This window comes from Ammodytes marinus, assembly GCF_949987685.1.
Source record: "Ammodytes marinus genome assembly, chromosome: 10".
NCBI classification, from domain to species: domain Eukaryota; kingdom Metazoa; phylum Chordata; class Actinopteri; order Uranoscopiformes; family Ammodytidae; genus Ammodytes; species Ammodytes marinus.
In genome coordinates, this window is record NC_137214.1 from 12,312,777 (window position 1) to 12,328,126 (window position 15,350).

The 15,350-nt window shown below is 40.9% G+C and overlaps 2 protein-coding genes across 6 annotated transcripts; one reads left to right on the forward strand and one right to left on the reverse strand.

The window, feature by feature from the left end:
• Nucleotides 1-88: 88 nt before the first annotated feature.
• On the reverse strand, nt 89-10,304 carry LOC307256418 (uncharacterized protein). Of its 4 annotated transcripts, XM_080035361.1 has the most exons (8): nt 10,026-10,304; nt 8,476-8,701; nt 7,247-8,089; nt 7,005-7,156; nt 5,079-5,508; nt 4,396-4,525; nt 4,108-4,301; nt 89-3,296 (listed from the first exon to the last, which is right to left on the reverse strand). In XM_080035361.1, the coding sequence occupies exons 3-8, from the start codon at nt 8,075-8,077 to the stop codon at nt 3,045-3,047; spliced, it is 1,989 nt and encodes a 662-aa protein (XP_079891487.1). In that variant the 5' UTR covers nt 8,078-8,089; nt 8,476-8,701; nt 10,026-10,304; the 3' UTR covers nt 89-3,044. The 4 variants fall into 4 exon arrangements, with proteins under 4 accessions (XP_079891487.1, XP_079891486.1, XP_079891484.1 ...); XM_080035360.1 differs by having other exon boundaries at nt 7,005-7,138; nt 7,247-8,701; XM_080035358.1 differs by having other exon boundaries at nt 7,247-8,701.
• rad9a (RAD9 checkpoint clamp component A) lies at nt 9,471-15,165 on the forward strand. Of its 2 annotated transcripts, XM_080035362.1 has the most exons (12): nt 9,471-9,773; nt 10,033-10,103; nt 10,245-10,318; nt 10,480-10,528; nt 11,167-11,281; nt 11,440-11,539; nt 12,371-12,477; nt 12,797-12,903; nt 13,070-13,134; nt 13,221-13,319; nt 13,841-14,090; nt 14,607-15,165. In XM_080035362.1, exons 1-12 carry the CDS (start codon nt 9,740-9,742, stop codon nt 14,727-14,729), a joined length of 1,194 nt encoding a protein of 397 aa, XP_079891488.1. In that variant the 5' UTR covers nt 9,471-9,739; the 3' UTR covers nt 14,730-15,165. The 2 variants fall into 2 exon arrangements, with proteins under 2 accessions (XP_079891488.1, XP_079891489.1); XM_080035363.1 differs by lacking the exon at nt 10,245-10,318.
• Nucleotides 15,166-15,350: the final 185 nt, after the last annotated feature.

Here is a 15,350-nt window from a genome sequence, read left to right on the forward strand (position 1 = left end):
ATCATGCTTAATTCAAAGGATATTTCGACTCACAGGGTAGCAGTAAAACTTTTATTTTATTAGAAGAGGTTTCATTTTACAAGGCATTTTACAGATTCTTCTTGACTGCATTAAACGCAACTACAGACTGACAGACAAAATCCTAATGCTGAGTAAATCCTCTTCTCAGCTCTGGTTATCTTTGCTCGAGCCAGATATACAAAAATAAAAAAACATGTTCAATATTAAAACAGTGCTGAGAATAAACTATTTGCGTAACATTTTTGTATATTTGTCTTTTCTTGCACCTGCACTTCTTCTGTGTCCATCACAAATAATAGCACTAAAGAGTCTCCTATTGGTGTAAAGCAGGGGTGTCCAAACTACGGCCCACGGGCCATCTGCAGCCCGCGACCCGATTTTTATTGGCCCACGGCCGATTTTAAAAATATAATTTAATATGGCCCTTTTAGTTTTTAAATAATTTAAATGCATTCATTATATTACAAAGAAATATTTCCCATAAAAGAAAAAGAGCACCAAGCCCATCCCAGAGGACCCTGCATAATATTTTATTTTGAATTAATATTATTATGGAAAATCCATGTGTCCTTCAATAATTTATAATTCATCTGACACAGTATCTCCAAATTATTTGTTCACACAAAATTCCTCAGATTTCTTAATTTCATGATTCTTAATTTTCCTCTCGAAGTGCACCAGATTCATGCATTTCACTTTAAAAAGTAAAAAAAAATCCCCCCGGAACCCTCTACGAGGGTTGGGACCGCAGCTGGCTACTATTTTCACCCAGCTGGGCATTGGAGGCAATAGCAGAAAACACTGGGTGTCTGAAGGCATTTAACAATAGTCAATGATTTGGGCAGTGCTAACATTGGAGGGGGCCCCCTAATCAAATTCTGCTTAGGGCCCCTTGGGAAGTGTGTCTGTTTAATTTGCAAGGAAAGTGTTGCCGTGAAGAAGGATTACAATTTATGAAGACACTATGAAACTAAACATCAGAGAAGCTACATGTCCTGATAAATGTGTTATTTTTGCCAAGTGGCCCGGCCCTTCGTAGATTTTTCTGTATGTGGCCCTCAGTGAAAAAAGTTTGGACACCCCTGGTGTAAAGGCATGGCAGATAATGACGTGTGTGTGTGTTTGAAAGGGGTCAGCAGAAGGATAAATGTGTGTGGGTGGTTTTTGAGGTTTGCAAATGGGCCATTATTAGTCCACTTCTGGGCGATGACGGACCATGGGCGATAATACTTTACTGACTAATGCACTAATGTGAACCACTTATTTTTGTCCAGAAATTTCAAAATTAAGCCTAAATGTATTTATTATTTATTTTATGAGGTTTACTTTCACAGTTTTTTTTTTAAATATTGTCTTTATTGCTCACACACATTTAAGTCTCAAAAGTGCTACTTTTGAGATGAGCTAAAAAGCCTCTTAATGTTAATGGCCCCGACAGTGATTTACAAGAAAAGATAGTGTGAATGGATGCCACACTGCATTTACTAATTTGATCACACTTGATCATAAAATGCATGTAATGGAAAGGAGATGGAATATGATACACAGTGCCATAAAGTACTCTATTTATCTGAATCATGCCACTGGTCAGTGCGTCTAAATAAACAGAATGAACAATAGGTTTCTCCAAGGTTTCTGACAGTACATTCACAGATAATGCACCTTCTGCAGATGTTTTCTGGAGAAAATAAAAATGTGACCAGGAGAATGAGGTAGCTAGAAGCTGTCTTATATCTGTTTTCCATGTATGGGGGGGGGGGGACAACGACAATGTAGTCCAAACCTGGGTGTTTACCATGGTGTTTACATACTTTTCCAGTACCCTTTCCAGAATAACAAGATGTGAATTCCAAAACAGAAAAAATTAACGTCTCCACTCTCATGTCCCTACGGTACATATTCAGCTACAGTACCGCTTGCGGAAGGTTAGCTTAGCTTAGCACAAAGACACAAATCCTTAAAAAATTAAATGTAAACGTAAGGCACTGATGTTGAGAGTGGTTCCAGTCCTCTTATTTCACTGCAAATAAGCAAAATATTGCTGTGCAATTCTTCACTGTCTCCCATGTTGGAATACTTAAGCCTGTTAGAATCTTACACAGAGGTCAATCATTCTGTCAGGGTTTACCATTCCATCAAGTGATTAATGTCAGTGATGACAGTAACCACTCTGGATGAGGGAAACCACTGTTTGTTTGTCTGTCTCAGCTCTTAACTCAAATATCTCACTTCCTTTCCTCCTCTGGGGTTAATTTCCTGGAAGGCCGGATAGGGAGCCATTATGAGGGAGACATTGTGTCAGTGACACAGACAGCAGGGCAGAGAGCAGTCTGAGATTATTGAAGGAGGAGGACGACGACAAGACACTGTGTCTGGTAAAAGCTGTAAAAGCTGGAGGAAGAATATTTAGCAAAGCATTACTGTTGCTAATGAGTGGCAGGCCAGAGGATGATTTGTAGCTACAAAAGCTTGAAATACTCTCAGCAATGCAGCTTTCTGGAATGGGCCGACCCTAACACAAGCTGGTAGGATGGCAGGATGGGGCCGACTAGTAACCATGAGGTCGCTGGTTCAATCCCCGGCACCGGACAAGAGGGTGTTATTTGTAAAACTAGTGGTGGCTGGTATTATATCTACGGTGCCCACCATCTCTACCATTTTCTCCTTGAGCAAGGCACTTAACCCTGAACTGCTCCAGGGGCGCTGTACTATGGCAGACTCTGCACTCTGACCCCCTCCGAAGTGTGGTAACTTCAGAGGGGAAATGCAAATTTCAATGTGCCTTGTGTAAATTGATGAATACAGATAACTTAACACAGCGTTGTGTTGTCTTTTTTAAGTCTTTACCTCATATCTTTCCCAAGAAAAAAAATCCCAAAAAGGTTATTGAGGTTATGATGCGATGGATGGATACACCTTAAAGCCAGATGAGGCTGCATTTGAGACAAAGTGTCTCGGCCTAATGTTTCTTTATCGGTACGAAAAAAGACGGATCTGTGAGACTAAATGCTCCCCATGTTTGTCTATCTGTGCTTGCGGCCAGTATTCTTCCTCTTCAGAGCCAGTATCCAGGCAGGCAGAGCAGAGCGGCGTGCTGGTGCGGCCTCCTCTGTGGCTGCCTGCTCAAACACCTCCCAGTCCTGCTCGATCACAGAGTCCTCCTCCTCCTCTGAATCCTCCTCAGAGTCAGTAAGGTCCACATCCAGCTCGGGAGGAGGAGGTATGGTCACCACCTCCTCCGAAAAACGAACATGCCGCTTCTCCTCAACTCGCCTCTGATACCCGAGTAAGGATGGATGGAATAACAGGGGAGAACAGAAAAGACAAGATGGACAGCTTGTTAAAATGTTATATTTGCTTTTGTCTATAGTCTTATGTTTGCTCTGTGTAACAACAATGACTTAATGTTTCTGTAAAACTGTATCTTATGGTTCCTTCACTTGTGAAAAAAGAGGAAAGTTCTATTTAATAATTTGGTATTAGTAATTATAAGACAGTTTGAGTTCAAACCTTTTCAATAAATCAATTACCATCAATTGTAAAAGGGACCAGTTTATCCCAGAAGATTCTACTTTACTGTTATATTATGATATCCTAATGTTTACTTATACTGTTTTTAACATCTTATTTCATGATGTACTCATGTCTATTGTTTTACTCTTTTTACTCTACAGCATTTTAGTTATAAATGTGTTATATAAATAAAGTTGACTCTACTTGAATTTGTCCCTTGGTTACAGAGAGAGAGAGAGAGAGAGAGAGAGAGAGAGAGAGAGAGAGAGAGAGAGAGAACTTTGTTCAAGTTCAATAATTTATTTGTGGTTTCACCACCAACTACAATTATTCCAGCTGTGATCATCATGTCCTTTGTGCATTGCATTGTGGGAGAAAAGTGTCTTAAATTCTGTTTTAAAAATATTAGTGGGACTATTTTGAGTGCACTTCTTATAGTGACGTACCTGCTGTAAACACACTAAATACTCAAACCTGCTTATGATTTGCATGTTTGACATACTTTGTAGACGACAGTTTGACATTTGTGCCACTAGGAGGCAGTGTGACTATTTTGTTTTATTATCAATTTACCCTTTTTGTCTCTATTTCCATTGATGGCTCCGAATCCTGGGAGTGTTTGAGGACACCCTTGAGTGCAGGAGGAAAAGGTCTAGTAGAAGACGGAGAGAGAGGCAGTGCAGAAGCATATAACGGAATGACTGCAACAGATTGGGACCCCCCTGTCTGCTCCATCACGTGGCTGCTCTGTGAAGACTTGAGCATCTCTGTGAGACAAGAAGCAAGAAATAAATGAAAAATAGTTCCCAATGTTTCAAATAACTTAATTTCAGTCATATATGAGCATCAAGTTGCTCTGACCTCTGTATGCCTCTTTGCCATCACTTATTTTCCCAGTTGATAGCCTCTCAGTTCTCCACTCCTGATGCTGTCTCTTTCTGGTGAGCTGGATTCTGCTCTTAAGTGCTGAGTTGTTCAGCATATCTGCAGGCTGTAATCACAAACAGACAACAGGTTGAACGATGAAGTCTTACAAAACATAAGTGAGCCTTCTAGCTATGTAATTTGGATGCTTTGGTTGCATGATAGTAAGCATCTGGAAAGAGTAAGGCATGTGTATCAGTCTAAATAAATAACAAATAAAGATATTGTTATTTATGTTTAATAAACTTTACAGAAATGTTCGGTTTAGATGCTCTATTTCTTATTACACAATGAGTATTTTGAACCAATTACGGCAGTTCTCTGACCGAAAGGTTTAAAAACAATGACTGTTGCCATCGAGATCATTTGATATGGCCACACCCACAAAGTCCTGTAAAACTGTCTCAATAGAAAAAGAGCTTATTTTTTAATGAAGTTTTATTATATTTATGAACATTTGTTTTCAATCTGATTTTTATAAAAGCTTATTGAGACACCCACATTTGATCTCATAAATAGATGGTTTACTTTTATAGACCAGATTTACAGAGGCTTTATATTAAATGATTTCTGTTAAAATAGTAAATTGCTGCCATATAATTGATATCTTTAAAAATGACCTTTAAAAATGAAGGAGGTGTATGCTGCTGCTGCCCACTCTCTTCTGTCAGCATATTGGATTGGGAATGTCCGTGCTCCATTGGTTCTTGTTGTTGAGCCTGGACCTGAACATACTGCTGTTGTTTTCCTTCTGAAACGTCCATGCTGTCAGTTCGGAAAGCCACGGGCGATGTCTGTGCCAAGCTGAAATCGGAATTTGGAGACGCCTCGCTGCCCCCGAAGCTCACAACTCGCCGTTGTTGGTTGAAAACCAGAGGCGAATGGCCACTATCGGGAGGATTCGGTGGCATTTCGGGTTCTTCCGATGGTCTCTGACCGGCCGAGGGCATCGATGGGTTTAGGTCTAGGAACTTGGCCCACTCCTGACCCGTGACGATCTCCTCCAGCAAGCTGAACGAGCCCAGACCAAACTCAAAGTCACTAAAGGACCTGCAGCCAAAGAGGAGATTCTGTTAACTCAATGCACTGTGAACATCCTCTCACCATCACCTCACCATCACCTTCATTCAGATGAGGAAAAGTTTGAAATCATTTGAAAAAAATACACAACAACAAATTAATTGATCCCACTGACTGACAAGCTTATTAGCTAACTCCTCTGTACCGTGGAGCTTTGCTGTTGTCCAAGACACATTCAAAACATATCAATGAGCCACACCATCACACATGCTCACATGTTCCTTCATTATGATGAACCTAGGCACTTTAGTTTGATTCAACCCCACAAAAGCCTGTCCCAAAAGTATTCACTGTGTGACCTATATCCCCATAATTCAGAGAAGTTAAAAACTTCAGGTAAGTACATTTACACAAATACTGAGAACTACATTAAGATAACTTGTATTAAACGTAAGTATTTCCTTTATATTCAAATTGTTTTAGTTTTATATACGATTGTATTTTGCTCCACTAATTTTATATGACAGTTATAGTTACCTTGCCGACTTATTATACAATTATAATAAGCATATAACACATGATGCATTGCTGCAGTCAATTAGCCTACCCAACAGTATAAACTCAGCTCCACCATGAAAATAAAGGTGGAGTCAGAGATTCTGGAGAATTCTTGTTGTCAAAATCAGTGAATGTCTCCTCACAAACCGCTGCCTTTGTGTGCGGTGAAACAAAAATCCAGTGTTAATACACAGCCTAGGCTCTGACAACTGGCTTGTTGCTAGCTACAGTGGGCCCCCTTTGTTTATATACCAGTTTACAGAGCCTAGGCTGTGTATTAACATTGGATTATTTTTAAGCGCACATACAGTTCGGACAGATAGTGGAGCGTGAGAAGATATTCACTGAATTTGACCGAAAGTGATTTTGACAACAAGCTTTCTCCAGAATCCCGACCCCACCTTTAAAATGCAGCTCTCACATAAGATCATTAGTGATTATATCATAATACAAAACACAGACAAAGGCAGTTCTGCATGCACAATGAGTACTTTTGCCTTGGTTACTTCACGTACATTTGCACATAGCGACTTGTACAGCTTTATAAAGCTTTTTTTTTTACTTTGTGATGTCACTACTTTTATATTCAGCAAATCATCTGAATGCTTTCCTATGATGATGTTCCCTTTTAAAGGTATGTTATTATGATCAGTCTCATGAGAATTATCGCAATGTGTGTGTGTGTGTGTGTGTGTGTGTGTGTGTGTGTGTGTGTGTGTGTGTGTGTGTGTGTGTGTGTGTGTGTGTGTGTGTGTGTGTGTGTGTGTCAGCCGATGACGTTCTCGTTGACAGGGGTGTGTTTGACACATTGGACCAGAAAAGATAAGCAGAAGAGGGAACAAATATCTGCCCAAACGAATAGCTACAGTTAAAATAATAATCTACAGCCCAACTGTGGGAACTTTTAGCCTGCATCATGCTGACCTCTGTATTCTTTTAGATGTACAGTATTCTTTAAATAGGTTTACCTCAGGTGACCTTCATTGGAGCTGTCTTTTGTGTCCGTGTGAGTGATTTTACTGGGATCACTGCTGTCTGGTGAAAAGATGGTCCTTTCTTCCTCCTTATTTGATGTATTGATGCCAGTGTCAGCTGCTAACAGCTGATTTTGAGGGGAAATCTAGGAAGTTAAAACAAGTTGCAGTTTCACTTCAGATGTTTATTTATGAAGTTTTGACAAGCAGACGTATAATCAGAATGTACTACTCACCTCAGTTCCTTGCTCCTTCTTTCCGTCTTGTCCTTTTCCCTTTTTGCCCAAACTCCCCGGCCTGTCCCTCCATCTCTGCTTGATCCTCTGAGTCCACCTCCCTGTTTTATTCTCTGGCGAAAGCTGCTTTCTACTGGAGTTGCTTGTCGTTATGTGGCCGCTCGGGACGATCTGCATGTCTTTGTTTTGTGCCAAAGCTCCTAATCCCCCGTTTCCCACATGGGACACTTTGTCCTCTTGACTTCCCAGGTCAAGACTTGCATCTGCTGCGGGCTTCAGGCCCCATACGTAGGCTCTGGGTGTGAAACCTTGGTCCTGGTCCAGACTTTTTTGTCCCATGCTTGTGGGACTTGTCATTGCAGAACTGCCAAAACGTACCCGCTCCCCATCAGTCCTTTCAAAGGAAGTGATATCTGCATCCTTAAGTGATTTAGCAGGAAACAGCTGCTTGGTTGCTGTTGGGATGACCCCAGGTTGCTTGGCCTGCCCCGACACACTGTCCACACCCGTGTCGCCATCAGTGTTGTCTTTCTGGGTGTGGGAGGAAACGAGACTCTTCTCCTTTTCACAGCCATGACCTGGTTGTTGTAGCTGGATCCCCGACTCTTTTGAGGAGAAACCATTAGATCCAAAGCCATTTATAGGACTGTTGTTATTTCTCTGGAGGCTGAAGGCTCCTTTCTCTCCGTCTTGCCCCCATGTGGAAGCAGCCGTGACGGGTACAGGTGTGTGCAGGTACGCCTGGCCCTCTCTTCCCGGCTGGAGCTTCAGTTTTTGCAGCATGGACTGCAGCAGGGCCTGTGAGTCTGTTGGGCTACGTGACTGAGACATCTGGGAGCAGAGCTGCTGTGTGTCAAATCCAGGTGTCACAGACAAGCATGACAACGATGAGTGCATGTAAACACTACAAAATATTCCGCCAAACAGGGAGGGATTCTACAAAGTTTTATGTAATGTGACTTTTACGACAGAAGAAATGAGTATTGTGTGAATCACGTCAGCCCTTTGTCCAACTTGTGTTGTTAACCGGTATGACTGTGTGTGAACGAATTGTCTGGAACTCTGTAAAGCGCTTTGAGTATCATGAAAGGCGCTATATAAATCCAAGCAATTATTATTAATTATTAATTATTAAGCCTCTTGATATTGTTGTTTCCCTCTGTTTTAATTTTCCAATCTTTTTCCATTATCCTCTCAACAGTTTATTGTCGTCTCAAGGTTTAACTTACTCAGCCGGTATAGACATTCTTCTTTTTCTGTGTGGGCTGCTTCCCCTTGCGGATGATTCGCTGCCTCCACTCTTCCATAATCCTCAAAAGTTTCAGCAGCAGTCCCTTTTGCGTTGGTGTGACAGAAAGCTGAAGTTTGTATTCTTGTGTCTTTTCAAAGTCTCTCTCTTTTGCCAAATGTCCATGGTTTCAGTTGCACCTCTTCAGCCAGTGCCATTTATATCACCTGTGCTGGGAGGAGAGACAACACAAGCTAACCAACGAGAAAGACCAGTGAGGTGAGATACTTGAGCACTGACAGTGACTCTCTCCCTCTCGCTCTCTCTCTCTCTCTCTGCCCATCTCTCCGTTTGCCCTCCCTTCCTTCCTTCCGATATTACATGGCTCCCTCGCTCACTCATGTGCGCACACACCCTCTTCTTTCTTCCCACCATGACCCTCAAGTTGTAATTACAGGGCATTTATAGCTAGCAGCTGTTATTTATGTCTTACAAATGAAATACATATGAAAAATCCCAGCAATGACCTTTGGCATAACCCCTGTTGTAGGATATCTGTGAACTATATAGCCTTTTTTCTTAGCGCCAAAAAGTGAATACACAATCTTTACTGTTGCTGTAGGAATCAAATATGATATTTTTAGTATAGGCTACTCCTCTATCATGACACTGTAATAGAGACTGGAGGGTACTTTTTGTTATTATTTTATGTGTAACCAGGGCGTCATGGGAGAATGCTCTCAATGGACCTCCCTGAAATTAAATAGAGGTTATAAATGAATTTATTTATCAGTTATTTGATTAACCAATGTTTTTTTCTCCGCAACAATCAAATATTATATAACATTTGTATTGTGATGACAGGTGTTTAAAATCCGGTTTCATGCAGGACGTAGCTGACTGTAAATACCGTGTAAACTTTTATCAATAATAATGCAGCTGATAAGTCACTTTAGAAGTCCATTGCGCATGCGTTCACACAAAAAGCACGCCCCTCTGAGTTCCATCCCCTCTGATTTGCTGACAGAGCGGAAGTGGATTATGGCGGCGTAAACAACGAATAGATACTGCTCAGTCCATGGTCCAACCGCTTCAGAAAATAAAAAGTAAAATAAGGGTTAAACTAAACGGATTATGTTTTCGGCACAGGGAGAAATTCTGCTCGGTTTGCAAATAATTAGAACTACACTAGTTCCGTCATTGGTTGGGCTAACGTTTAGCCTATTTGCTAACTTAAGCGGTATACCTATTTTAGTGTAAGAAAAATGGACTGCGTCGTTACTGGAGGAAACGTGAAAGGTAGCAAATATGTCCAGTCTGTTCTGCCCTGTATTTAACATTAGTAATGTAGCATTAGTAACAATAAAAATGCAAGTTATAATTGTGTGTGTGTGTGTGTGTGTGTGTGTGTGTGTGTGTGTGTGTGTGTGTGTGTGTGTGTGTGTGTGTGTGTGTGTGTGTGTGTGTGTGTGTGTGTGTGTGTGTGTGTGTGTGTGTGTGTGTGTGTGTGTGTGTGTGTGTGTGTGTGTGTGTGTGTGTGTGTGTGTGTACCGTCCAGTGCTAGCCAAAGCCATCCAGTCTCTGTCCAAGATCGGTGATGAGCTGTATCTTGAGCCTCAGGAAGATGGGGTGAGCTGCTCTGATACTGTGTGTTACATACATGAACACTTCCTGCTCTCATGCATATCGTCCTGTTGCTTCCTGTTGCTGCACATTTTGTGTCAACACTTGGCACTCATTTGTATTTCTCTCTCTCTCTCTCTCTTGTAGCTGGCCCTGCGGTCTGTGAACTCTTCTCGGTCGGCATATGCTTGTTTCCTGTTCGCACCACTCTTCTTCAGCAGGTGCGTGTGTATAAATGGCACTGCTGCATGCGTGTGTATGTGCGTGCCTGTGTTTGTGTTTGTGTTAGAGAGTGAGTGAGTCACTGAACATCACATTTCTGTGTGTGTCATGTAATTGCAGTTTTAAGCCAACTTCCCCTACCATCTCGTCTCTTGTGCAGGTACACCATCCCGAGTGGGCACGCCTTCCGCTGCAAGATCGCAATTAAGGTGTGCTGAGAGAAAGAGATAAGCCACAGTTCTTCTGATGCTTTACACAATTAAGGAGTCGTCATTAATTATGTGTATTACGTGTCATGCACCCCCCAAAGCCCAGATCAATAAGAACAAGTAATCCTTCATCAACCACCACCTGTCACAACTAATACAGGTTGTTGGAAGCCATGAACTGTGCAGCTGACCTTATGTAGATGTCACTGGTTATCCTGACAATACATATACTTAATCGCAGCATCACACCATTTTTTTTTATCCTATTCTGGTGTTTTTTCTATCCGTAATACAAATATGTGAATATATATATTTTACCCAGATATCATCTCTGTTTTTTTTTTGTTTTTTTTATTCCTGTCATGTTGCCACCGTGGTATGCCCGTGTTGTTATCTTTGCAAAACATTTTAACAGCCTCTCTGTACTTCCTTGTTTTAAAAGAATATGGCAGTTATTCCTAATGGTAGAGCATGAGTCACCAAGCAGTTGTATCGTCACGTTTAAAAAAAAATGCCTTTGATTGTGGCTAAAATACGGTTTTCAATGCATTTTCAGTGTACAATATACACCTAAGTCTTGATTATGTCCCCCCATTTATTTATTTATTTCCTTCCATCTCTTGTGCTCCGTGAGTCAGAGTGTGCAGGCTGTATTCAGGTCTCTAGCCTCTCTGGAGAAGACAGTGGAAAAGTGTCACATTGAGCTGGACGAGCAGAAGAACCGCCTCATCTTCACCCTGCACTGCAAACACGGTACCGGTGCTTCACTAAGAGCTGCCTTATATGGAGGATTTTTAAAAAAGGACTACATGGCATTTGCTCTCTGACACATATTTGATTTATTGGGTGACATCATGCATTCGTCGCATTTTTATTCCACGAGTTTGACTTGTCGCTATTTTTCTCCGCAGGCCTCCTGAAGACACATAACCTGTCTTTCCAGGACAGTGAGAGCTTACAGGCAGTATTTGATAAGGACGGCTGTGCTAATGAATTCAGATCCCAGCCCAGGTCTGTAAAAAAAATCTTTCTGTATATCTTGTTATATAGTAAAAAATATACATCTTCACAGTGTTTCTTCATCTGTCACTTTTAACCTTAAATCCTCTGGAATGTTTATCTATGTTTCCCCCACTGCAGGTGAATAGGGTACATTGTTACCTTAAAGGTATAATTATGAAACGTTGCCAGTTGATTACATTAAAACAAATATTTTATGTATTACAGAATCTTCAGATTGAAAAAATGAATACAAATGTACAAATTTGGCAGTATCTACCTAACTATGCCTACATTTGCCTATCTTTAAAAAACAGAAAATCGAGATGTTAAGCCAGAGTTAAAAATCTTTATTACATTTTTTAAACATACTTGTGTGCAAAGTTTATACTGAACAAATTTTGGATACAGCATTTGTATCTATGTACAGGACGGAAACATGAATTATTTGGGATGTTTGTTTTGTCATAAAATGTATCATAAATCAGAAAATTAATAGCACATGACCAGATCCTTCTGTAATGATCTTCACCATAGTAATAAACGTTATTGAAGCAAAATAGCCAAAAATCGAGAAATTGACCAGTGCTTGTAAAACTTAGTTTTTACCTGCTGTGTCTCGCCTTAACTGGTATTTAAAAATATGATATTTCGGTTGTTTTGATTAAATTAATAAATACAATTTCCAGATAAATGAAAAGGCTAGAGCTGCTGCCAGAGAGGAACATGTAATGAGGCCAGTGTCGGCATAGCAAACTGTACCGTTGTGCCAAACACCTTGTAGTCTTTTTTTCTTCTTTCTCTCTCATACCCATCTCACTTTTTGTCTTCCTGTGCTTTCAGGCTGCTTGCAGACACAGTGGTTCACTTCCCTCCTTCAGTGGAAGAAGTGACCGTGACAGTGAGTGATGAACGGATGTGGGTCAGGAACCATGTGGAGAACGAAGCAGGTAACGTGGGAGTTTTTCACCCTGCAGTTACCAACGTACTTAACTCACTTATTTCAGTTGTTAAAACTGAAGTGCATTTTAAAAAGTCATAATTCACTCTCTACTGTATGTTCACGCCCCAATGAGCCATTGTGTTTTTAAAGGAGCTTTTTATATTACATAACAGATGAATGAGAAATTACACAGAGATAGTTGTTATAACTATGCAAGTTGACAGCATTTGAAATTACAAGAATATAAAGTTAATTGAAACACACAAGTTAGTTTTCAGTTTTGCACTCCATTCAGTCTTACTGTTACCACCTTGTGTCCCTCTCAGACCAGGCCAGGGCCATGCTGACTGAGCTGTGTCTGGCCTCGGACGAGTTTGACCATTTCGCCGTCAAAGCTCACAACAGCGTCACCTTTTGTCTGAAGGAGTTACGGGTAAGACAGACTTCTAGAGAAACCTTATAAAGGGAAAATAAGCTGAGGGCTATTGCTGCAAAGTTAAAGTATGTTGTAGTTGATCTTTATTTTCAAAATAAAATACCTGGAATTATTTACTCATGCAGGAGGTTTGCTAAGTGAGTGTTTGTCATCTCTCCTTTAGGGATTATTAGTGTTTGCAGAGTCTACTGGTCTCCCTATTTCTATGTACTTTGATGAAGCGGGCAGGTAAGCATATTCCCAGATGTTGGTCGATCACTTATGCTTCTACAGTGTACTGACATTTACATGTTGTGTGTGTTTGTGTTGGTCAGCCCTGTAGTGCTTTCCGTGGCAGACAGTGTCCTGGAGGGAAACTTTGTGTTGGCCACGCTCTCTGATGACTCCAAACACAGTAAAAACAACAGTAGACGGTAACGCTCAAACTAAAGTGAATGCATTAAATGGAAAACTATAGTTTATTACAGACCAGAATGGTTCTTGTCAGCCAGTGTCAGTCCAAATGGTTTGTTCAGTTTTAATGACATACATGATCTCCTCAGAATTTACTTGCAGAGATGCAACGCCACCTGGTGGACAAGAATATGATTTGTATTAACAATTGTTTCAGAAATATTTTACTTGGGATAGTGCAGAGCCAGCTGACTGGAAGCTACAGTTGTTCTTAGGACCACATCTGTCCTTCTGTAGCCCTTATTTGCAATGTACAGTCGTCATAAAGGTAGAAGGTATGATGCAGAATTTTCAACACTTTTAGAAATTTGCACTCATAAAGGCAGCACAGATTAGGTAACATATACTGTCAGTCATTGAAGCTCGTTGTTTGGAGCCAGCTACCCTTATTATTTTTCTTCCAATTGGAGAGCTTCTACCTCAAATTTGTTGTACTTGTGCCCTGACAATAAAGCTCTGAACCGTCTGTTCCACTCCTCAGAGCGAACACGCTGCCGCCCGCACCCCCTCCCGATGACTTCATGGACGACGACATAGACTGCTACCTCATCGCCATGGACACCAGTATTGCGCCAGGCCCCTCGGCTACGCGTCAACCCACACCCCCATTGGCTGAGTCTACGTGTTCGAAACCACCTGCAGCAGCCAATCACAGGACCAGGCTACACAGTGAGGACAACGAAGAAGAGAACGATGAAACGGACGATTCAGCCGCACCACCTAATAAAAAGGTATGGTTTAATATTCAGATTCATCAATGAACTACTTACTTGGAAAAATGTTAGATAAACATAAGATAGAGGGGTGGGGCACTCGTGGTATAGTGGTTAGAGCGCCCACTCATAGAGGCTCAGTCCTCAGATGCAGAAGACCACCGGTCCGAATCCAGCCCGTGGTCGTTCTCTGCATGTCATTCCCCTCTCTGCCCCATTTCATCTCTGTCTCTCCTAACTGTCTAATGAAAGCTAACATGCCAAAAAAAAATATATTTTTTTTTAAATTATAATTTTATTACAGACTGTAACTGTCACAGTTATAGAAAATAAAATAAAAACAAGTGCGAAACTCCAGCCCTTACTTTACTTTACAAAACAATAAATTAAAAGGGGCATCATCTAGTTCAATATTTTTCCAGTTATATCTGTGACTAAAGATTAGCTGGATATAATTTGAAGACTTGTGCATTCAATCTTGAATTAGATAATCGTATTCTCATAATATTCTTGGCCTGTGTTTTCCTCTGGCAGTTCTGCTCCCTGTTCTTTGGATCGGTGCTTCCTGCGTCTTCTCAGATGAGCACTCAGCCAGTGACGACCCAGGAGGTGCTGGCCAGTGACAGTGAGGATGACACTGAAGTGGAGCGACAGTAAGGAGAGAGAGATGGACTGACTTGAAAAGTGTGTGCATTATATTACTTTCGCACACATGCCACCTGCAGCACTAGAAAAGAAATGGATGCCCTGAACTTCTAATTTTTTACATATTTACCGGCCTTTGTACAAGCGTTTTACAGGGACTTTTTCTTTACAAAAGAATATGCAAAGACATTGTACTGTTCCGTAACAGGATAGCCACTGCCTGTGTGTATTCCAAGTTATTATTGGACTATAATGTTAATGGTGGACTTGAAAATTCTGGATTATGCGAAGCTGGACATGAAGCGCTTCCTGTTTATTTATGTTGACTGTTCGGTTTGTGATCAAGGTGCAGCGGGGGGGAAAAAGCTCCTAAATAAAAGAAACATATTTTTCAAAGTCTGTAAAACATTATTTATTATTTATGTACATGTCAAAGGATTCAAGTATGAAAAAGATTTGGGATGAGGCACTAAAGGTGGAGTCAGCAATTTTGGAGAATGCTAGTAGTCAATGTTTTCTTTTGTAAAAATCAATTAATATCTCCTCACTATCCTCTACCTGAATGTACTGTGTGCATTGAACAGCTACGGTGGGTCCCCTTTGTTTACATACCAGTTTATGGAGCCTATGCTG